This window comes from Prunus persica, chromosome G6 (assembly GCF_000346465.2).
Source record: "Prunus persica cultivar Lovell chromosome G6, Prunus_persica_NCBIv2, whole genome shotgun sequence".
Taxonomy (NCBI): domain Eukaryota; kingdom Viridiplantae; phylum Streptophyta; class Magnoliopsida; order Rosales; family Rosaceae; genus Prunus; species Prunus persica.
The window spans coordinates 18324903-18347558 of NC_034014.1; the positions used below are offsets into that span (position 1 = coordinate 18324903).

Here is a 22656-nt window from a genome sequence, read left to right on the forward strand (position 1 = left end):
ATATAAAGAAAAAAGATAGGTCGAGGCTAAAAAGGAAAAATAATATTAATTTGAGAAGAAAAAGAGGACAACCTTAAATGGCAGAGTGATGAGAAAGTTGGTTGGCTTAATTTGGACGTCTTCTGTGTTACCATATGAGGATTTTGAATTTGGCTGGGGAGAAACAATGCATGGTTGCAAAATCTGACACAGTGCCACGTTGCATGGACACCACAGAACTTGCGCCATGTGAATTTAACCCGATAAATTTGTATTTTGGTTCTTAAACTTAGACTTGATTTGCATTTTGATTCTTGAATTCACAAAATGCCTGATGTACTCCCTTAACTTCACTTTTGTTACCAGTGTTTGTCCTGTGTTACTTTTTCTGTCCAATTTAGGGACAAAGCAGTTGTTTACGTTCTTTCTAATGGGCATAAACATATCTTTACATTCACCCTCCTCTTTTCTTTTTCTTTTCTTTTTTTTTTTTTTTTTCAATTGATCTGGTCAAGATTGAGGAGATTGAGTTGGAGGACATATGTGGTGGGGTATTGGTTGAGAGGAAATACTTGTGGGGCATAGGTAGGGAAGATGTCGTGGTGTGGGAGAGGGCAGGTCAGGTGAAGGGGGATGGTCGTTGGTGGTGGACGGTGGGTTGGGTGCGATGAGAAGATGGGTGGGTCGGGAGGGAGGAAGGAAAGAGAGAGGTTTGTGTTGAAATATTTTTCTATTTAATTTTTTAATTTATTGTGAAAGGTATAGGTGGATTTTAAGGTTTTGAAAAGAAAAAAAAAGTAGTGGCTGAACTTCGATGTTTGATTGGTGTGAATAAAAAAACTTAAGGCAAATGGGTTTTGTTCTTTATTATTTGTTCTTTGTCCTTATGGTGTTGGATTGGAAATAGTGGATTTGGGTACAAAGTGGTGGTGGGTAACGTGGTTAGTGTGAGTAATGAGGGCTGGACCTGGATTTGAAGGGAAAATGTTACCTTTAAATTTAACAAATTTGATGACATGATCAATATTGCTAACGAAAATGGAGTTGATAGAGTAGTCATTTTATGAATTCGATGACCAAAATGCAAATCGGGTCTAAATTCAAGAAAATATTTAGTTCTTCTAATTTGATGGTTTTTTTTGTTGTTAACAATTTGATAGTTTTTAATATTTTAATGAGAAAAAAAAAAGTATATATCAAATAATCAACCAGATGCAAGTCCCTGACCACTTTAAATTAACAAATATATATCAATCCCAACCCCATATATCTGGAATCAAAGGTAGATTAACCTGGTAAGTGAAATTCAAAGCTCAAGAGCATGGCTCAATTGGGCCATGTAGGCAAAAAGTCGTTAGATTTGACTGACAGCTCAAATTTGACCGGAAATTCTCTCCCATCACAAGTACGCCATGGTCAAGGTCATGCTGATTGTTGACTGAAAACCTCAATTTTTAATTAACTCAGAAGGCTTGTGCACAGAAAGAAGCGAGATGTGAGAGGCTTTTTGTTAGGTAGTTTGCATCAACGGACTAATTTCTTTTATGCAAGAATGAGTGTGATGTGTTTGTGTTTGTCCAAGAAAAAAGTGAGGGTTTTCCCATTGGAAAGAACGTAAATCTATTGTTTTGTTCCTAAATTTGATAGAAACGGGATACATGACTAATACTGCCAACGAAAGTGAAGTTTAAAAACTACAAAGACATATAATTAAGTTCGAGAAAAGTCAACTTTATAGTCATGAATCCAAGTCAAGTAAATTCCTTCTAAATTTTCCAGCAAACAATTCCTCAGCAAGCTTTCTTTCTCGTCTTTTATTTCTTTGTTTCTTTAGTAGACTTTTAGTTTAAACAATGATACATTATTCTAACTGAAGATTATACTTTCTTTGGGCACTACGTTATAGGTGATGACTGTCAAGAAAATTGTTTGATATCAGTCAGGAACCTTTGAATTCTGCTCATTTGACCTTGTTGGTTAGTCTTTTATGCAGTTCCATGTTCAAGTCTCACGTTGAACACTTCATAAATCTAGTCATTATATACTAGCCACCTGATTACTTGACATGGTCTTGCCTTGCACTCTACGCTATCATCAATTCTTCTTTCTTTTGGTTTTTTTTTTTTTTAATTTTTAAAAAGAGACATTTTACAGAAAACGAGATTCGAATTCAAGTACGAAGAGCAAACGCACTACTGTAGTCAATTGACCAAACCCATATGTGCTAGCACGCATTTGTTAATTCTAGTATAGTTAACGTGTGCTTTATCGCTTTACATTTACCAAGAAAGTTTCCCTTAGAAAAATATATATGGGAAAATTTCCTTTAAACCCCAAATATGGTTTAAAGGTATTAATTCTGGTCTAAGATATGGTTCAAGGGTATTAATTTTGTTATGAGGCATGGTCCCAAGGTATTAATTTATGTTAGGCAAAATCAAGTGATTTGATTAAACTTAACAAAAAAATACAAAAAACTAATCCAACTGGTTCATCAAATGTGGATTTGGAGAGATTTCTCTTGGATTATTTAATCCAATTTGGTACCTACACGTGTATTATATGCGTGCTTATTATACCAATCTCTTCGGAATTAATAAAAGACCCACTTCCACTTTGATCTTCCATTTTCATCAAACACCTTCAAAAACAAGATCGATCCCAGAAAAACCCAGATGGAATTCTGCGGGCAGCAAGTGGTTCTGATCAGTGGGTGCTCCCAAGGAGGCATAGGCCATGCCCTGGCACGTGCGTTTGCTGCAGAGGACTGTCTGGTGGTGGCTACGAGCAGGTCACTGAGCTCCATGGCTGACCTTCAGGAGGACCCAAGGTTGTTTTTACAAGAGCTGGATGTGGTTTCAGATGAGAGTGTGGATCATGTGGTGTCTAGTGTTTTGGAGAAGTACGGCCGAATTGATGTGCTGATCAACAATGCTGGGGTTCAATGTGTTGGTCCACTTGCAGAAGTCCCTCTCTCTGCTCTGCAAAACACTTTTAATACCAATGTTTATGGTATTGAAAGGACACTCTTTACTCTCTTTCAGTATATTCTCTTTTGGCTCCATTGTTTCCAGTTTTGTCCTTAACATTCATCTACTTGCTAATGGTGATTTCTTTTTGCTTGTCATTCTGTTTGTGTTGTTTGTCGCCTGCTTTTTTATAAATAGCTATATGGGTTTTTGCTCAAATTGCTGTTGAGGGTAAAGGGAGAATTGACAAATCCAAACAAATCCACTTGTGTGGTCTCCAAAATTTTCCTTTATTAACTGCCAAGCAGGTCTGTTATCCAGTGGCTTGTTTGGTCTAAAATTTGCTGCATATCATTCTCTTACACATGTGAGCCTTTAGCTATAACATATCAGTTTTCAATTGTTCTCATTCTAATTTGAGCATATGCCCAAAAACTTATCAAAAATACACAAACCCTATGTCTCTCACACTCTCTACTGAAAACCAGAGAAACTCAGCAAAAATTTGAAGGCACCACAACACACCCTTTAGGCAATTACTGATTGACATCATCCTCAGAAATTTTTTGATCAAATCGTATTGGATTAATGAGCTTGTTAAAGCTTTGCAGAGGTTCTGTATAAAACAGGAATTTTGTCATTAGTTTGCCAACCTTTATTTTCCTACTAAATGTGGCACTGGAGCTTAACTGGTCTTCTAATGCAATGAAGCACATGGGCAGTATCTTCTACATAGGCTTTCAGAATGATTTTATAAATTTCATTTATATTCAATCGTCTCATGCAGTGATGCCAGCACATTTTTCATTTGTCTTCCTTAGCATTTTCCTTAGTTTGTTCTCAAGATGATTGATTGCATATGTACTCTTTTTGTGACTATGGTTTAAGGTTCCATGAGGTTGATACAAGCTGTTGTCCCTCACATGGCATCAAGGAAAAAGGGAAAGATTGTAAATCTTGGAAGTGTTACTGTTTTGGCCCCTGGACCATGGGCTGGTGGTTACACAGCATCCAAAGCTGCTCTTCAAGCACTTTCTGATTCTTTAAGGTTTGTGCATCCCCATATCGCTTGTGGTTCGTATTACATACCTGTTTTATTCTCAGTTTAAACTTTGGTTCATATATAATTACATCAAAAGAATACTCTGGTTCGTATCTAGTAGTGTTCCCCCTTTCATCTCATAAAAATTGAAAATTGGTGCTTGGATAAAACTCTTCTGAGTTATTTCAATGTTAGGAAGTGACTAGTTCTTATGAAAGGAATAAGCAGCATCAACAAAATTCCTGTTGAAAATGTTAGAAGATATGTGACAAAAGGAAATTTCCTAAATTCCTAGCCATTTGTTTTAAATGATTATTTTGTCTAAAATTTTGTTGTATTGATTTCGGCATGCAATTCAATCAAAATGATGGGTGTACAAGTTTAAGACTAGGAACAACATAGATTGTAATTAATGTTTTGTTTTTGCAAAGGAATGATCTCTGCCCCATCTAACATCTGGTTGTGGGAATGTCAGATATACTTTTCTTAAAATTCTTGCTGGTTGACATGCCACTTAAATTTACTAATTCTGTACAGCTTTGTCATCTTTGATTGTTTTCTTTTCCCCTTTTATGATTACTAATTATCCGCAAAATATCCATGTTTATTAGATTGGAACTCAGGCACTTTGGGATCAATGTAATCACTGTTGTACCTGGAGCTATTAGGTCAAATATTGGAAATTCTGCTTTAGCCGGCTACAACCAGATGCCTGAATGGAAATTATATAAACCTTTTGAAGCAGCAATCCGCGCTAGAGCAACTATGTCACAAGGACCCCATTCAACCTCTGCCGAAGAGTTTGCAAAGAGGACTGCGGCTGCCATTCTGAAGGAGAATCCACTAGCTTGGTTCTCCTATGGCCACCACTCTACCATTTTCGCAATCTTGTATCATCTGCCACTGTTCATAAGGGATTTTGTCATGAAGAAAGCAATGAAATGTTGAGCTCCTACATTCTTTATGGTTTTGTTTCCTAATAGTTTTGTCTGTGTGCTCAAAGTACATGTATCAAGATCGCCTTATACATGAAGAAAGCATCATGTTCGTTAATAACGTAACAGGTTACAAGTGAAAAATATTTCCATGTGTGATTTATGTATCTTCCTTCACCTCAGTAGTGCATATGAATAATGTTATATTTGGTAAAAGAGCTTGGCCAATGCCTAGCAATCGGTTCATGATTGCATTTGATTTGAGTTTCACTGCCTAGTATAAGTTGTGTTTGTGGAAAGATAATCATGGAGATTTGAATAGGATGGTATGCAAATGAGCTCTATTTGATCAAATTCTTCAAATCTGTTCAGAATCTCTTTTTCTTCTACTTGCACAGATAAGATTTAAGGTCCTTCAACTTTCAACTACAAACAATTTCGAGATATGCTGTGGGTTGTAGATATGCATCATAAGAACCTGATTAAGTTGCTTTGCTGCAGTGGGTAGGAGATATCCAGATTCCAGGAGTGTACAAACAATTTTGTAGGGTGTGCTTGATCATTTCTAATACAAGCTTGGAGTAACCTTCAACTACGATGTTTGGCTATAATAATTATCCAAAAATATTGTTGGGAAAATGATATGGATATTTATCCGACCGATTAAATTTATATTGGATCCTAAAAGCGAAAATGCTGACCCCAGAAATTAGAGCCAAAATGCTGATCTCAGAAGAAACGAAAAAAAAAAACACAAAGCCGCACAAATGAATAAACAAAAATTTTGATCTCGGCACAAAATGTTTTTTTCCTCAAAATTTCACATTGGTTACACTTCCTACCTAAGTTATGCAAATTTCACATTGGTTATACTGTCTACCTAAATAATTCTAATTCACTGAGAATTATGAGGATGACCGTAATACACCATTCCAGGTGGCTGAAGTGGTCGGAAACTAGGAGCTGGAGGTTGCTGAGTTAAGGGTATTGGTTGCTGCTGGGTAATTTGTACGGCCTGTTGATTCATTTGCAATGGCTGTTGAGTCAAAGGCACCATTGGACTCACCATATGAGGCGGGGGAGGTGGTGGTCCTAGAGGCAAAGGTGGAATGCTCCCATAACCATATGAGCTCATGACCCCTCCTGCTGGCTGTAAATATTGTTGGGAGGGTGGGTTTGGAAGCATGTGAAATTGACCTTGAGAGGTGGGGGCTTGATTCTGAGGTTGGGGAACCAATGCTGATTGGTATGAATGGTTTGGCGGCACAGCAGGCGGCTGTGCTGAAATAAAAACATTGGCATCTGAAACTGGTATGGACCTTTCAGGTTTGGACATTGAATCAGTCCCCGAACTCTTGGGCATGGATGTGAATGAATTTGAAGACGTGGAGGGCTTTGTCAGACCAGCGTTCTTCGCTTCTTCAGCAGCGAAAGTAGAAAGAACAGAAGTCATAATCAATTGAGAAGAACTAGAAGCAGCAAGCTTGTCTGCAACCAAAGCTGCAATGGCTGCAGCTGATTTCCTAGGTGTTTGTCCCCCTTTAGAATTTCCATCAGTCGGTGGACTAGTCGCACTTGATGGTTTAAATACATAGTCTTCATCATTGAGTCGCTTCCGCATGTTCGTGGCTTCTTCTGCCTGTGCCTGTGCTACCTACACTTGTCAAAATATATCAGCTTAGCAGTCGGATGATCCATTGGTCAAATGTTACTATAATGAAGCTAAATAATAGTTATCCCTATATCTGTACCTACTGCAGACAAATAGAGAACTAATGACTTCGAGAGCAAGACTCGTATTCTTTACTTGACACAACACAACAAGACACATGTTAAATTATCAAGGTCCAATAAATTAGGGGGGCAAAAGATAGTAGACTTGGAACTTATCACAACAATTTTATATCATCATGTCAAATGCTTTGATGTACTAGATAATTTATTTTGCATGATCTCATAATCACAACGAAAGAATTAAAAACTAGCTTGAGATCCATGCAACACTTGCAAGTATGATATTAAGAGTGGGAATTGAATGCATCTATTAGCACAAAGTTCACTGAAAATTTGAGATGATACAATTGGACTAGACAGCGTACATGTTTGTCCATGACCAACTAAACATGCTCTGGCCTAGTGTAGGGTCATGCAACAACAAAGTCTTTCTCAGAACCGTAACAACAGTAACAGGAGAGCTGGTCATCATCACACACAAAAGTCCCAATGCCAAAATTCTCCTCCATAAAGGCAAGCCACTGTAATGTAAAGCCCATTATATGTTTATAAGAATACTGGACTTCCATTATAATGAATGGTATTGACAAAAGAGCAAATGTCCTGAACTTGTACTAACCAATAGCACTCCTACAGCAAAAGTCTCGTAAGAGGCTCAGAACCAAATCTCAAGGTTTGTTAGACAACTTTTGTTATTTTTTATTTTTTATTTTTTTAGCTTTCACTTATACATGCTTTGAAAATTTCCCCAATTCAGCAACTTCTGCTGTAATGGAAATTAAGGCCATTTCTCAAGCACAGCAACAGTTGTAACAGCTACCACAGCTGCCCTCAATTTTTAGCACCAACTTGCATGTATTTTGAAAAAAATTACATTGACTCATCAACTAACAGTTCACTAATAATCAAACCAACATGAAAATTAAGAAGCGTTGCAACAGTTTTGACCATGGGTGGCAATTTGGTATGTCAAAGCAGGTTAGGGCATGCCCACTTATGCGTTACCCACTACCCTAAATACATGGACAGGACACGGACACAATGTGGCGTTTCTGTCTGACTAGTGATTGTTCAACCCAATTCACACCTGAATGTATATTCCAAGAAAAGTAAAAAAAACGTTTTTTGAAGACCTTCCTATTGAGAGGGACGATAACATACTAAACTCACACACACCACACGGATGCTAGGACTCGAACCCAGGACCTTTCCTGAGGGAGGAATTGCTCCAAACCACTACACTAGTGGGTCCTTCAAAGAAAAAAATGTGAAGTTTTTAAAGTTCAGTTAAGGCAGAAATTGCATTCCTTCTCTACTCTGTTCTCCAGTTTATCAGTCGTCAAGCAAACCACCATATGTAATTACAAAATTTCACAAAATCCCTTGATGTTAGGTTTAAATAACTAACTTCATCTTCTAAAGTCCTAAAGATGTGAGCTAGCTCCCAGCGACCTTTGGTTAGGAGACAGCCCAGATCTGGGTTCAACTTTAGTAACTAACAAAAATGGAAGGAAATTACACCACGAGGGGAAAAATAACACAGAAAACCAAAGATCAATAGCCACTTCCCTTCTCCACTGACACTATATCATTCTGGTTGTCTCTTGCCCAAGTAAGACACTTAATCCAAAAGGATAACGATGAGAAGGTTGTATCCTGTTTTCATTTTGGTCTTCCCAGAAACTTGTACCTGTCTATGGAAGAGGAGAGTAACTCGTTTGGTTTGGATGTTAAATGACAAAATTTTGGCACCCCTTCTTGTAACAGTTTCCAGTGGCCAAGTGGATGTTACCTTATAATTTACCAAAGAAGAGGCAATATAGCATTCTAAATCATGAAAATACAATGTGCCACATAACTATCCAACAATCTTCCAGTACACACTATGGCATGATGATCAAAGGTAAAATTTTATAACATGCAAACACTCCATCTCATAAAACTTTAAACAAAAGCAGGGAAAAAAAACACGAACAACAACAAGAAGAAGAATTTATTGAAAGATTCAATCATTAGAGACATACCTGCATATGAGTCCGAACATTCTCCAGTTCAGATTCCTGACAAAGTTTCCAGAAAGTTAGCAGAAGCGTACAACATGAAAAGCTTCTTGTTGAAGGGAGCACAACATGGTTCCTTATTTGCGTGTTTTCGAACTAGAAACCTGATGAACAATTTTTATTTATTTATAAATGGCTTGATTCAATACCTGTTCATGCAGAGCTTCTTTTAATTGAGATACAAGCGCTACTCTACTTGCTTCAACTAATTTAAGTTTTTCAATACATTGCTTCAAAAGATTTTCTTCCTCCTCTAGTTCTTTTGATAAAGTTTTCCGCTTTGGATCCTTTGCTGAAGATAAAAGAAAATTGGGTTAAGAGGCCACAATTTTGGAAATCAGGCAAGACTTAAATGCCCTTATGCAAAAGGACGTAATTCTGAAAGAGCTAAAATTATTTCTAGTCATAACCAAAGATACTTTACCATTAGTACAGGCTATGTCAACATCTTTCTCCAACTTCCTTACACGATGAACTGCAGATTTGCATTTACTCATCTCAGCATCTTCAGTGGGATGTTCACTGATCACTGAGTGAAATGCAGATACGATCTTCTCAGCTGAACCACCAATGGAAAGTTTCTGGTTTCCAAATATTATGAAGTTAGCAATCACTCAAATAAGTAGAAATACAGGAGCAGAACATGTCTTAAGTTGAACAAAAGACTTAGTTCTGCAGATATGGTAGTCACATAGAAATAAAATGAAGCAAAATGGGAAAGGAACTATAACAGAAGCTCTTATGCTCACCGTTCTGATAGAGCGTGAATCTCTTTTTACAATTCTGACTGAACGTGAGCGCTTCTTGCCGTTGAATTCCAAGGGTGGAGGCACTTCTTCCCCAAGCATTAGTTCTTTGAGGCTCCGGGCACGAGACCCAAATACTCGCCTCTCTTCCCATATTCCAACCTAAAAAATTTGTAAGAGATAGCAAACCAAGTTGAGCCATTTTGTACATCGTAGAAGGAATTAATAAACCAGTTGATCAAAAATTCTTACAGTTAGACTGGTGCACATGATTAAAATATAAGTAGAGTCAGCTAGCATTCTTTGGACCAGGTAAAGAGGGAGAGAAGAATATTTATGTTAAAAGTTCAAACAGATATATGTTAAATACCCAAAACCTATTACTTGTCCGCCTACTTATGGTTAAAAAAAGGAAGATGTTATTGGCACTCCTCACTAATGAAAAAAATAAGGGAGGGAGCTGTGCAGGACGACTATTTTGGAGTGCTAATAACAATTTCCTTGAAAAATATTCAAGATTGAAATTAAAAAATTGTGACAGCAATACCTAACTCTAAATTTGTTATTAGTATAACACTGCATTTTCAATTAGTGGCTATAGGTTCATGCTATCAGTTGCTGGATTTGCTAACTGAAACAAAATAAATGAAAGAGGAACTTACTAATCTAGAGACAACAGTCTTTCCATGATCATCGCCTTCCTCAATAACAACTTTGAGCGCAGCTGGAAGAACCTTCCAAAACTCGGTAACAAATTCATTTCCTTTACGCTTACTGTTCTGTAGGATGTCATTTGCAAGATACAAGAGAGGAACTTTCTGAACCATCTGTGCATTATGGAATTGTTTATCCCATGTTGTAACAACCAGTTCCGCTTTGCTTCGGTGAAATATACACCAATGTGACAAAGCTTATTATAAAGTCAAGGAAACCGCATTTTACCAGAGACATTAAACAACAATGCTTCAGAATGCATTCAAGTTAACAAGAAGTAGACTCCGGCACGTTTTTTAAACTTTAAACTCAACCTTCAATGAAATTTTTTATAATAAAAAATGTTTAAAATTGAAACCAATAAATAAATAAATGAGCAATAGGCCAAAAGGTTATTCAAATTGGGCTTCAATCATATGTATCTTGTGCATGTACTGTCATCTAGCCAACATTTGAAAACATTTGATGTTTTCACTAATGTAAGTCATAAACCAAACCAGCTTGATATGCAGATTGATGGTACTCATAGAATTAAATGAATGGTGTTGTGCATCTACTCCTCCAAGGAGCAAACCATCACTTAGTTCCCAGTTAGGCTTCATCAACCATTCAATAGACTTCTTCCACAATTCTGGAAAGTTAAATTCTATTGTTTTCCCCTATTTTTTAAAGCAAAATTTAATCATGAATTCAGAAGTACCATATTAGCTAACAAACTTCCGTTAAGAAAGAAAAGGGTACTCTTTACAACATTGAAAATGCTGAACTTGACAAAGGAAGCAAAATGGTAAAAACAGTCAAATCAAGCCATCTCCTTCAACCAACCGACAGCACACAAGCAATAAATTTTGGAATTTACCTTTGTTGGTTTCTATAGAAGCAACTCAAAGTTTAAAATCAGCTATCCTTTCCATGTCCCGTTTTAGCAAACTACGTCAAAAGCGAGATAATTCGAATTTTATCCCCATCAAGTAAAGCATAATCCAAACAGAAAACCAGACCATGAAAAGCCAAATTACCAATTCCACAACATGTGACAACTGTTCATCAATTAGAGCAAAAATCAAGTAAGTGCATTCAGAGAAATTTAGATACAACCTTATAAATCCATTTTTCTCACAGCAGAGATGTAGCTACCATCTGGACCCATACCCGCTACCACAGAGTCCCAATTACACCAGCACCCAAGAATGTAACCAAAGATTAAAAGGTATAAAGAACTTTCTAATTTATTAACAGAAAAGGATACTTTCAATGCATTGCTGGGTGCTGTTGAGCTTCGAGAGCTTGTCTGCAAGTATCTGCTCACTGAATACACTATTCATATCCTACCTCAAGAATGCCTTCTCACCACCCACCCCACCAGAAAAATATATAAAACAAGATACCCTAAAGCACTGTTCTTTACCAGGGTCAAGAAAAACAAAAAAGAATCTTCAAAATTCAAAAAAGCAAAAACCCTTTGCAGGACTTCAAATAAAACCTCGTAAACTTTTGAACTTGAACCCCAAAATCAAGAACGAAGCAGCTCCAATTAGCGGAAGGCAGCAACAAGATTGGAGCAAATGTAAAGAAATGGAGAATTAGACTTCAGAAAGTACTTGCACCAGCAATACGACGACGTTGAGCAAATTAAAGAATGTGATGATTGCTTGGAGAGAGAGAGTCTGTATGTGAGATTCAAGTGCGATTGATGAAAGAGAAGAATTGTTGAATCTGCCAAACCCTAGAAACGGTTTTCTATTAGGGGATTGGCAAAGAGAAACGCTTCTAACATAGAGAGAGAGAGAGAGAGAGAGAGAGAGAGAGAGAGTTGCAGATAAAAAAAGAGGTTTTTTCAGTTTTGGGGGGCCATTGGCGTAAACAGTTTTGAGGGAGTAACTCAATGTTTTTTTAATGTCTAAAACCCAACGTGAACTAAAACGGATCTGCAGATTTACCCCAATTTTATTTTGTTTCTTTTTATACAATTGTTTTCACAATACAATATAGTTTTCACAATACAATACAGTCTTTTTAGGGAGCTGATTTTCCGACTCCTCTTTTATCCACTTACACTTTCTTTCATGTTTAAAGTTTTGGTTCTTATTGGATCAAAAAACAAAAACATTTAGCACACCATTTAGTCTAAACACCCTCATAAGCTAAAATCATCCTCTCTTTTTTAAACAAGAAAAGTCTAAACTACTCTCTAATCTACGAGGAGGGGACTTGAACTTCAGTACAAGGAGGTGGATTTACTACTCTAGCTAATTGACCTAAAACGTCTAATAAGCTAATTAGGATACTGTAAATGAATAGTTATTTCTCCTTCATATATGGTCCATGTTTTTTCTCATTAATCATATACGAATAGGGAATGCTCCATTAAGGATTGGGAAATTTGCATAAATGTCACATGAACTTCTAAGTTTGTGCGCTAATACCACTTGAACTTTTAATTTTTATTTGTAACCACCTGAACTTTGTAGAGTGTTGCAATTCACTACCTATGTCTAACTCCGTTAAAGCTTCCATTAAATTTAAAGGCATTTTTGTCAATTCACTCTAACTAAAAATAATTATAAAAATAAAAAAGTTAACCTGATTACACAGCAGTTTCCAAAAAATAAAAATAAATAAATAACCTAATTACACTCATCGACGCAACCATGAATGAGCATGCTATGGCTGTGCCTATGCACCAAATTAAAATTAAATCTAATATAAATGGTATATATCACAGGTGATGGATTTCTGATTTTTTTTCTAAAGTTTGTATGAAATGATAAAAATGAGTTTTGAATCTTTAGAATTGGCGTTGGAAAAGGGCAGGGCTAGGGAAGGTGTGGTGCAATTACGTTAATTTTTATTTATTTCTAAATTATGTTTTTTATAATTATTTTTAGTTATAGTGAGTTGACAGAACGACTATTAAACTTAACCGAAATTTTAACGGAGTTAGACATAAGTGGTAGATTGCAACACTTTACAATGTCTAGGTGGTTAAAAATAAAAATTCAAAGTTCAGGTGATATTAACGCACATGCCCAAAAATTCAGGTGATATTTATGCAAATTTCCCTTAAGGATTTTATGTTAAGAATTTATAATCTCAGACATTGAATCACATATTGGTATATGTAAAAATAAAATAAAAAAAATTAACCCACTAGCATATCTAATAGATGGCAAGTAGTCCTTAACACAAATTTGCCCTTCTGACAAAAGACTATCAAGAAAACTTTTCAAAATAAGGTCCTCAAATCAAGTGGAATTCTCGTTGTTGAGTTTCAATCCCTCCCCTAAATGTTCTCTCATGATCAAAACTGGTCAACCCCATCTTGAACACTCAACGAGGAGAAATTATTGTAATACCAGTGTAACTCCATCTTCAACAATCAATCCATTAATATGAGTGAGCGACAAATTTATACGACAGAAACTAGTACTAATAGAGGGAAACCTAGCACACACACACACACACCCTAACTTTTTCACCTGCTCGACCATGTCTTACCAGAATTCCTTGATATTAATGGCGTCTATTGAAATTGAACACTCTTTACTGACGTGCGACTACTCAAAGTGATGTTCTAAGTTCGTGTGCGATTACATGAGAGCTTCCAAGTTGGTGTGCCCTGTTTGCCCAAATGCATAGCTGATGATGAGGAGACTTTGAAACAGGGAAAAACCTGTTTCCAATGGATGTTGTGCTCAGCTCTCATTCCAAAGAGCTTATCCTGCAACCCTAATTACCCTAGGAAGCAACATCCCTAAACCCATTTTCCAAAATTCAAAATCCAGATTCATCAATATAATTTAGGCTCCATCAGTTTAAAGTAATGTGAAATTGGAACTCTACTTCCAAAGTAAACGAAGATACAAATGGATCCACAAGCCAATAAATAAGGCTCAGTCTATAAGGGTTCTAATACTAATATAGAAAAACACTTGGTCTTCAGGCCCTCTCAACCATCAACAAGATTTCATAATAACCAAAATCGATTAAACATGCAATTACAAGACACTTCCCTACATCTAACATACTGACAGACTGAAAAGAAAATCTGAACAGCAGCCATGGATGGACTGTGGCGATGCTCCTACTGCTTGGCATTTTTGCCCTGTGCTGCAAGTTTTTCAGCCACTTGTTCTTCCGACAAAGGTAAGTAATAGATTCGAGGAGTTGACTTGGTTTTTCGAAAGAGATCGTCCAAAGTGACAATCGGTGTATCAAGTTTCTCTGGTAGAGGAGGTGGGGGAGGCAAAGGAAGCCGTTCTCTTGCTGAGGAAGGGGCAGTCAAAGGTGGTGGAGGTGGAAGAGAAGGAGGTGGCGGAAGCTGCTGCTGCTGCTGCCTAGGTTGACGGGGTGAAGGCTGCGGCTGTGAGGTGGATGGGGCAACAGGAACAGCGGGACCGCTACTGATGGGTGTAGCAGGAGTCTGAGGAATCTGAACCCGTGTTTGCACTTCCTGGGGATCAACAAACTCGGCCACTAAAAGGCGCCCACCGTTGGGAGGCCACTGTAGGTTATACACAGCATTCCGTGTCTCCAAGGCTTCTTCCGCTGATGAATACTGCATAAACACAGTAATTTCATGAGGACGGGATGAGTTTCATTCTATATGAGAGAGAGAGAGAGAGAGAGAGAGAGAGAGAGAGAGAGAGAGTCTCACAGTAACATAGCAATGAGTCTTGATGTGGTCCATCCAGAAATCAGTAACCTTCCCAGTTTTGCCTAAAAGTTCTTGCACAGCTTTCAAGGTGAAAGGTCGCAGAAAACGATCAATTCTAAGGGAATTAGTTGGAGGCTTCTGCGATGGTGGAACTGCAACAAACAAAGATATAAGGAACCAAAGCATATGTTGCTGGACATTAATCAGATACAAGAAAAGAACAATGACTCACCAACACGTTCCTTGGGGGCATCCTCACTCATTGTAGAGTTCGATCTTGAAAAGCTACGCTTCAAACCGGGGGTCTGGAAAGTATCCTTGGGTGTGACTGAAGGTGTTTGAAGAGGGCTTTGCAGCTCTGGAACTTTAAGGTTTTCAGAGTTCCACCTGCGCCTCTTTACAGGCTCATTGCTTCCAACTGCTGCTTGATCTGCAAGGGAAGTTATCCAATAAAAAGGGCATACTAATACCAGATTCTTTAATGGGGAAAGGGGAAAAAAAAACAATGTACAGAGCCAAACATATGATATTATTTCAAACAAGTACAGGAATCATGCAGATGTGGGGAACAAAAAGTAATCAAAACTTACACAATAAGTAAAAGGCAGAACATTGAAGCCTAAAATTTCTAACGGGAATCAAGGTACATTCAGAAACTGATTATATTCATCACAAAGTTATCTGTCCCTTTATACACTAAGAATGACTCTCACTTCTCCTTAAAGACATTTCCAAAAGTCCAACAAATCATTAATAATAGTAGAATTCCTATAAAACCTTGTTGTCCTTGTAATTTTAGGTAGTTCATTAGTATTCCAAGACCCTATTTATTACATAAAGAAACAACTAAAACTAAAGAGACTAGTTGACTATTTATTAAAAGTCATAAATGGGTGGGTAGTATTAATCCCTACTCCTAAAGAAAAATGTGTTCTTTGTGATATACAAATGCCCTTATTACATGTATGCACCGCAGATAGCTCGAAATTGCATGAAGATAATATATGTTTCAGATGTCAAATGCATAAACTTTATGGATCCCAACTCACACAGATGTTTACACGGTTAGTAATGTAACAGATGGGTTGAAAAATAAAATAGTATCAAGAAACACTGGCTGCAATGCTTACCATTAAGCTTTCTTTTCTCAGCAGGAAGAGCTGGATGATTCTTGTTCTCAACACTTACATCATTTTTGTCTGTGGCAATATCATCTCCCACAATACCAGCACAACTTTCCTCATTCACAATAGGAACTTCATTTTTCTCACCAATATCTCCCACATCGTCAGAACTATATTTTGAATCAATTTGTTTACTGTCCAACACATCTTCTTCCATAGAATCATCTCCAGAACTTCTCTCTAAATTTAATATTTCTGAGTACCCCAAATCCGCATTATCATTTTTCTTGCTAATGTCTGCATTTGTAATGTTGTCATCTTTCTCTCCAAGAGATGCCTTGTCCTCAAGTGGCTCGTCAACATCCATTGGATGTGAATCACCACTGACTGGAACAACAGTGCTGGATGATGGGTCCACCATCTCCGGCTTAACAATATCTAATTCTAATTTGACATGATCAGCAATTATATTATCCTTTAGTTCAATCGTTTCATTAATTGAGACAGAATCAGTAGAAATAGAATCATATTTTACTTCAGACCCTAAAATGCTGACCTCAGATACCTGGTAGTTCGGAGCAGAAGAGCCGAGCATGTCATCCTTGGCTGTAGGCTCTAAACCCTCATTTTCCAGCTGGGGCTTTAGATCCTCAATCTCCAACTGGGGCTTTAGAGCCTCATTCTCCAGCTGGGGCTTTAGATCAACATTCTCCAGCTGGGGCTTTGGATCCTCCAGCTGGGGCTCTGGTTTCTCATTCTCCAGCTGGGGCTTTGGATCCTCATTCTCAAGCTGGGGCTTTGGGTCCTCATTCTCCAGTAGGGGCTTTGAATTCCCATTCCCCTTATTGGCTTCAGTGTTCTGTGAATCTTGCACAACTACTACTTCCTCAGTTACCACACTCTCGGTGACCGTAACACTGGTTTCCACAGTGGATTCCACAGTAGTTGATTGACCCAGCTCCTCTTCAACAATAGCACATGCATCTTTATCCACCAAAATATAACCTTCTTGAATATTCCCTTGATCCAAGGTTGCTGCGCGGTTGTCAATCTGAACTGGAACATCAACTTTTTCAGTCCTTTTACGTCCACCAGAACCGATACTTTTAGGCGTTCTAGAACCTGAACGTGGCTCTACAACTTTCACCCCAACAACAGGTTGGGGATCACCATTAAGACCATTATTTGCCCTTTCAATTCGTATTGCTTCATCCAAACGCTTTATCAAATCATCCTTCAGACCCTTGGTTGTCAATTTCCGCTTCTTGAGCTCCTCTTTTAACTCTGTAACCTTCCATTGATCAATTGGTCGATTATCGAGAATTGGATATGGTGATGACATCTTCGTTCAACTAAAACCTCACCTTCAATCCTGATTTTTAAAGTAACACAAAAAAAAAAAAAAATGGTACAAATATCAGCAACAACCAAAAAAAAAAAAAAAAAAAAGGAAAAGGAAACCACACAAAAACAAGGAAAATAACTTCAGTTAATACATAAACAAGAAAATGCAGCTACCAAGTACCAAACAAGAAGCAATAACTTTCAAAAAATGCAAAGATGCAGATATTTCCACTTAACTATTTAAGGAAGCTAACATACACATAAAGGTTTGAAAATAAAATAGAAGAAAATTTTGAAATCTCAAGTTCACTATTTGGCCAATTTCCCCAATAAAAATGAAAGTCTCTAGGTCTCGACAATTTCTGCATACCATAAGCTTCTTGCTAAATAAACTGAAAAATTGTTCTATACTCAAGGCATTACAATAAAAGTTAAATTTTCCTCTATAAAAAATAATACTTCCGTCAAAAAATGACAAGAAAAATACAAATTACTAATTCCATGCAAATAAACTAAAAATAATGACCAACACATTATACTAAACAATCATAGTAAATTAACTCGGATGCATGAACTTAGCAAAGAGCAAAGTGCAAACAAAGAGACCATAATCTACCAACATGTTTGATAAAAAAAAATATCCATCAAGAAATACTTGTCATGCAGAGAAAAAGAAAAACATTTGAAGGTAATACCTGATAATAAATTCTATAGAGACTCTATGTCACAATTCATCGAGAAAACTAAATGATAAGCTTATAATTAATGCGGAAAAAGAAAAAAAACTAGATACGAAATCCTGAATTCAAAACTTTGGCAAAGCCCCAAATCCAACAAAACAGATAAACTAGAAACAAAGGCCATACCTTTGAGGCAGAAAATAACACAATTTCTTATACAAAGAATCCACAAAAGCAAAAAAAAAAAAAAAAACCAAAACCCTAGTTACGAAAATGCATTACACATTCACACGTCACAAAACGAAAAGATTTAAATAACAAGACTCACAGGAATGAACGCTTGCTTGATAGCCTTGAGGAGAGAATCAAAAGGCCCACAAAAAAGGGAGTGGACAAATTGAAAACCCTAAATTTACAACACAAAACCCACCATTAGAGAAGCAAACAGAGAAAACATCACCATCTATGAAGAAAACCCAGAAAATAGATTGACAAGGCTAAATCTTTATAGAGCTCTCCCAATGGAACAAAGACCCGGCGCTTGAGTCGGTGTGAATTTTCTCGTTTCCTGAAAATAAACGAAAACAAACCAAAAAAGAGAAAGAGAAACAAAAAAAAAAAGAAGTGAAAAACAAGTATGCGAGAGAGGGAAAACGGAAACAACAAAAACGATTTCTTTCTTCTTTTCTCTTTCGTTTTGGGAAATTTGATTTTGGGTTTTCTAGGGTTCCTATTTTGCTTCTTTAGTTTCTTTTTTGTTTGTGTTATCGAAGGAGGAGGTAAGAAAACGAGGCGAAGTGGGCTTTCATCTAAAAATGTGATATTTTTGTTACCGGGTTTCCGGAAATACCCTTGGGTCACGTATCCTACGTGGTGGCTCTGAGGTGTCTGATTGGATAGAGGTTGAGGCAGAAGTTAGAGAACTCAGGCCCATGTAGGCCCATTAAGAGAACCTGGGCCTTAACTGGGCTTGTTCGTCGGGCCCAGGCTCACTAAAATAACCTCTCTTTTTTATCACCTTCGTTCCCAAATCTGATGGGATTTGCAGTCTCGTCGTCTCTGTGAAGGAACAGACGAAACGAATTTGCGATTGGCGGCCCCTGATTCTGCCACCTTCTGTGAGTATTTTAATTTATTTATTTATGTTTCAGTGATATTTGAATCGATTAAATTGGTTGGGGTTTTGTAATTCAGATTGCTCTCTCTTTTGGGTTCTTCTTTCTTTTTCGAGAAAATGGTGATTTGGGCATGCCCTGATTTTCGTATACATAGTGAAATTAAGGTTTTGACTGATTCAATTGTGTATTATTTGATGGATCTTGTGTTTGAGAGTTGAAAATGATGTGAAACCCTGGAGTGCTATTTGCTTACATGTTCTCCTGTTTATTGCACCTTTAGTGGACATTCATGTTCTCTGATTCATTGTTATGATAGGCAACTGGGTAGCAACTGTTTTTATGAGAAATAATTTGTGGTGTGTATTAAAATTGTGATATGTGGTTTTTTTACTACTTTTTCAGTTGTTTTTTGTTGTTATAAATCTTGTCAAATTAATGAAGTAAAAAATATATATATTTTTAAAAAAGGGGGAGGTTAATTAGAATTCTTATGCAGTTGGCCTTTTACAACTATGAAAGTTAATTAGAATCCTTATGCAATTAGGAAAGCTCATCTGAATACTTTATAATTTTGGATTACTATGCTTTCCTGGTTTGTGTATACTTTTACAGCTCTTTAATCCCAACATACTTTCTACTAAATTAATTGAAGCTAAATTAACTGCTTTGTAGATTGGAATTTAGAAGCAGTGCTTCCTACTCCTACCGACTCGACTCATCACACAGGAAAGGCAAAAAAAAATGAGTAGGTATGGGTTGAACCTTAGGCCGCAGCAGAAGAAGCAGCCAACAAGGCCTCCTCTCCCTAAACCTCTCGGTTTTGGCGATGATGATGACAATGACGTTGAGAAAGAAATTTCTCGCCATGCTTCCAAGAACAAGTCTCTCAAGGATATTGAGGAGCAGCAGAGGAAGGCGCTGGAGCAGGACCCATCGGTGTTCGACTACGATGGAGTTTATGACGAGATGAAACAGAAAGCTATCCAACCTCGTGCTCAAGATCGTGAAGAGAGAAAGCCAAGATATATTCAGTATTTAATGAAAAAAGCAGAAGAACGAAACCGAGAGCATGAAATAGTATATGAGAGAAAACTTGCTAAAGAGAGAACCCAAGAGGATCACCTCTATGCAGACAAGGACAAATTTGTTACAAGTGCTTACAAAAGGAAACTTGCAGAGCAGGCAAAATGGATGGAGGAAGAACGACTGCGTCAACTTCGTGAGGAGAAAGATGATGTTACCAAGAAGAAAGACTTGACTGATTTTTACTTCAACCTTGGAAAAAATGTTGCTTTTGGGGCAGAAGATGCCAAGTCAAGGAAGCTAGCGAAGCAGGCTGAATTAAGCAAGCTAGAGAAACATGAAGACAGACCAATTGCTATAGCATCGGAGCCATTGGAGTCTGACGGTTTGAAAGAGGGGCAGCTAGAGAAGCAGGTCAAAATGGACAAGCCAGAGAAACATGAAGACAGAGCAATTGCTTCAGCATCGGAGCTACTAGATTCTCCAGAGGTGATAGAGGGGCATCAAGAGGAAACTTTAACTATTTCTAAAAGTAGTGTTGAGCCCTCTGATGAAAAGCAAGCTTCAAACACGTTGGCACAGGACCACTCGTCAGTTGAACAGCCACCAGAAAACCAACCAAAGAGTAACCATCATAAAAGAAGTGAAGATGCCCTAACTGCAGCGAAAGAACGCTATCTGGCAAGGAAAAGAGCTAAAGAACAGTGAATGAATTTCTGCTTGTCGTAAAAGTTTGTAAAAACTAACAGAAAAGTAATGTTTCCACCCCCTTTCTTGCTCGTACAAGGATGCGATTTGGGATCAGATAATTTATTCTAGTTAGTACTGGTTGCCATATTTGACTTTTATTGTGCTTCTGTTTTCCAGTTTCACCATTTGACTTGAGCATGTTGCGTAAGGTGATTAAAGCAGTACAAAATCATGGCTGGTAAATTGTGTGGAAAAGAAAACACTACACTAATAAATAAATAACTGAAATATTTTTTAAGTGATACCATATCAATCTGTCATATTAAACCCCAGTTTTTTAAGAAACACCAAATGAGTTCATAATTCAGGTGCAAAAGAGCATACTGGTACTGAACATAGGTTTCTCAACTTCTGTGTGACGAGGAAAGTAGCACCACTAGTAAGTTTGAATTTTAAGACCTTTTTTTTTTTTTTTTTTTTTTGGGTTACAGTGGAATTGAACCTACCATCCACCCTTCACCCCTTCTGGTCCATACTTCTTCACCTCTACATGTTGGTAAATTTTTCTTTTTAAAGAAATCTATTAAGGGTTAATGGGTTAATCCGAAACATAAAATGGTGACCTTTTCTTGTGTCGTCTACAAAATATTGAAATGTTGTCTTAAAAAGTTCATGGAATCCACGAAACTGGGTAGGGCTTGTGGGCTAAATACCTCATAGGGCCGGACTGGGGCAATCCGAAAAGTGAAGTGATCCACTCCAAAGTGAGTGGGAGAAATTGTATTATATATATATATATAAGCTCCATATATATATATATATATATATATATATATATACAGAGAGCTTCCATTGAGAGATCCCTCAAATAAGTTATTTGAGGGACACCTCTTGTAGGCCCCACTCCGGATTGTATTTCACTAATCCAAACCGTCTATTTTGTAGATACTCATTCAAAGATCATCTCTACAAAAAATCACTTGAATCCGATATCATGTGACCACTCAATTGAGTTATTGAAATTTTAGTACTTTTCTTAAAGCACCGTGTTCATTGATTTTGTAAGACACAATTGGATGTCGAAACGGTTTTCGATTTGTCTAATTTTGTGTAAGGATGATCTATGAATGAATACCTAAAAAATAGATGGTTTGGATTATTGGGAAAAGAATTGTAGGGTAACCTAAAGGGCGTCCCTCAAATAATTTATTTGAGGGATCCCTCAATAGAAGGGGACTGTATATATATATATATATATATATCAAGTAGTGGGGCAAATCCCCAAGAAACAGACTACACACCACTGGTCTAAACAGACCAATCTAGAATGAACAATTTCAAACAGATCATCGACAAGATAAGCACTTAACCAATTGGAGGCCTGCTTAACCAATTGGGAGAAAAATGAATGCTAGTAATTTTCTTTCTAACTTTTTTTTTTGGATCTTTTCCTTTTTTTTGTTTGACATGTGTCATTCTCCTTACACTTAAAACAATATCATTAATATATTACTAGCCTCTCTGCACGCGCTTCCGCGCTTGCGAGAGGTTTTTTTTTAAAAAAATTAAAATTTATTTTAGAATTAAAAAAGATAATGGATATTTGTAAAAATAGGATCCATTATCTGAATTTTCTTTTATTTTTAATTTTTTTAATACGAAAAATTGTGAATTTACCATATTATCCTCATTTAATTAATAATTTCAATTCTTAATGTTTGCATTAACCAAGGGCATTTTCTGGTATTTTGAATATTTCACCATTCTCTGCCTTTTGCTTTATATATACAGATACAAGCTAACCTTTTCTTTTCAAGTTTACTCTTATTAAATGTATTCAA

The 22656-nt window shown here is 37.0% G+C and overlaps 4 protein-coding genes across 4 annotated transcripts; 2 read left to right on the top strand and 2 right to left on the bottom strand.

Moving 5' to 3' along the window:
* Nucleotides 2401-5184, top strand: LOC18773290 (NADPH-dependent 1-acyldihydroxyacetone phosphate reductase). Its single transcript, XM_007205638.2, has 3 exons — nt 2401-2991; nt 3837-3996; nt 4602-5184. The coding sequence occupies exons 1-3, from the start codon at nt 2655-2657 to the stop codon at nt 4936-4938; spliced, it is 834 nt and encodes a 277-aa protein (XP_007205700.1). The 5' UTR covers nt 2401-2654; the 3' UTR covers nt 4939-5184.
* On the bottom strand, nt 5674-12142 carry LOC18772653 (regulation of nuclear pre-mRNA domain-containing protein 1A). The gene is made up of 7 exons (XM_007208415.2): nt 11429-12142; nt 10128-10375; nt 9469-9627; nt 9144-9300; nt 8869-9011; nt 8684-8719; nt 5674-6579 (listed from the first exon to the last, which is right to left on the bottom strand). Exons 1-7 carry the CDS (start codon nt 11502-11504, stop codon nt 5821-5823), a joined length of 1578 nt encoding a protein of 525 aa, XP_007208477.1. The 5' UTR covers nt 11505-12142; the 3' UTR covers nt 5674-5820.
* Nucleotides 13953-18764, bottom strand: LOC18775354 (apoptotic chromatin condensation inducer in the nucleus). Its single transcript, XM_020567077.1, has 5 exons — nt 18313-18764; nt 15967-17332; nt 15069-15266; nt 14837-14988; nt 13953-14737 (listed from the first exon to the last, which is right to left on the bottom strand). The coding sequence occupies exons 2-5, from the start codon at nt 17300-17302 to the stop codon at nt 14264-14266; spliced, it is 2160 nt and encodes a 719-aa protein (XP_020422666.1). The 5' UTR covers nt 17303-17332; nt 18313-18764; the 3' UTR covers nt 13953-14263.
* LOC18775210 (nuclear speckle splicing regulatory protein 1) lies at nt 18979-20973 on the top strand. Its single transcript, XM_007205467.2, has 2 exons — nt 18979-19102; nt 19775-20973. Exon 2 carries the CDS (start codon nt 19844-19846, stop codon nt 20831-20833), a length of 990 nt encoding a protein of 329 aa, XP_007205529.1. The 5' UTR covers nt 18979-19102; nt 19775-19843; the 3' UTR covers nt 20834-20973.

Coding starts and splice junctions, on each gene's coding strand:
- LOC18772653 (XM_007208415.2), bottom strand. CDS start 11,504: ATGAATAGTGTATTCAGTGAGCAGATACTTGCAGACAAGCTCTCGAAG. Junction 9,012..9,143: donor TGACATAGCCTGTACTAATG/GTAAAGTATCTT, acceptor TTTTATCTTCAG/CAAAGGATCCAAAGCGGAAA. Junction 6,580..8,683: donor ATGTTCGGACTCATATGCAG/GTATGTCTCTAA, acceptor TGACAAGTGTAG/GTAGCACAGGCACAGGCAGA.
- LOC18773290 (XM_007205638.2), top strand. CDS start 2,655: ATGGAATTCTGCGGGCAGCAAGTGGTTCTGATCAGTGGGTGCTCCCAA. Junction 2,992..3,836: donor TTTTAATACCAATGTTTATG/GTATTGAAAGGA, acceptor CTATGGTTTAAG/GTTCCATGAGGTTGATACAA. Junction 3,997..4,601: donor GCACTTTCTGATTCTTTAAG/GTTTGTGCATCC, acceptor CATGTTTATTAG/ATTGGAACTCAGGCACTTTG.
- LOC18775354 (XM_020567077.1), bottom strand. CDS start 17,302: ATGTCATCACCATATCCAATTCTCGATAATCGACCAATTGATCAATGG. Junction 15,267..15,966: donor TGAGAAAAGAAAGCTTAATG/GTAAGCATTGCA, acceptor CTTCCCTTGCAG/ATCAAGCAGCAGTTGGAAGC. Junction 14,989..15,068: donor TGCCCCCAAGGAACGTGTTG/GTGAGTCATTGT, acceptor TGTTTGTTGCAG/TTCCACCATCGCAGAAGCCT.
- LOC18775210 (XM_007205467.2), top strand. CDS start 19,844: ATGAGTAGGTATGGGTTGAACCTTAGGCCGCAGCAGAAGAAGCAGCCA.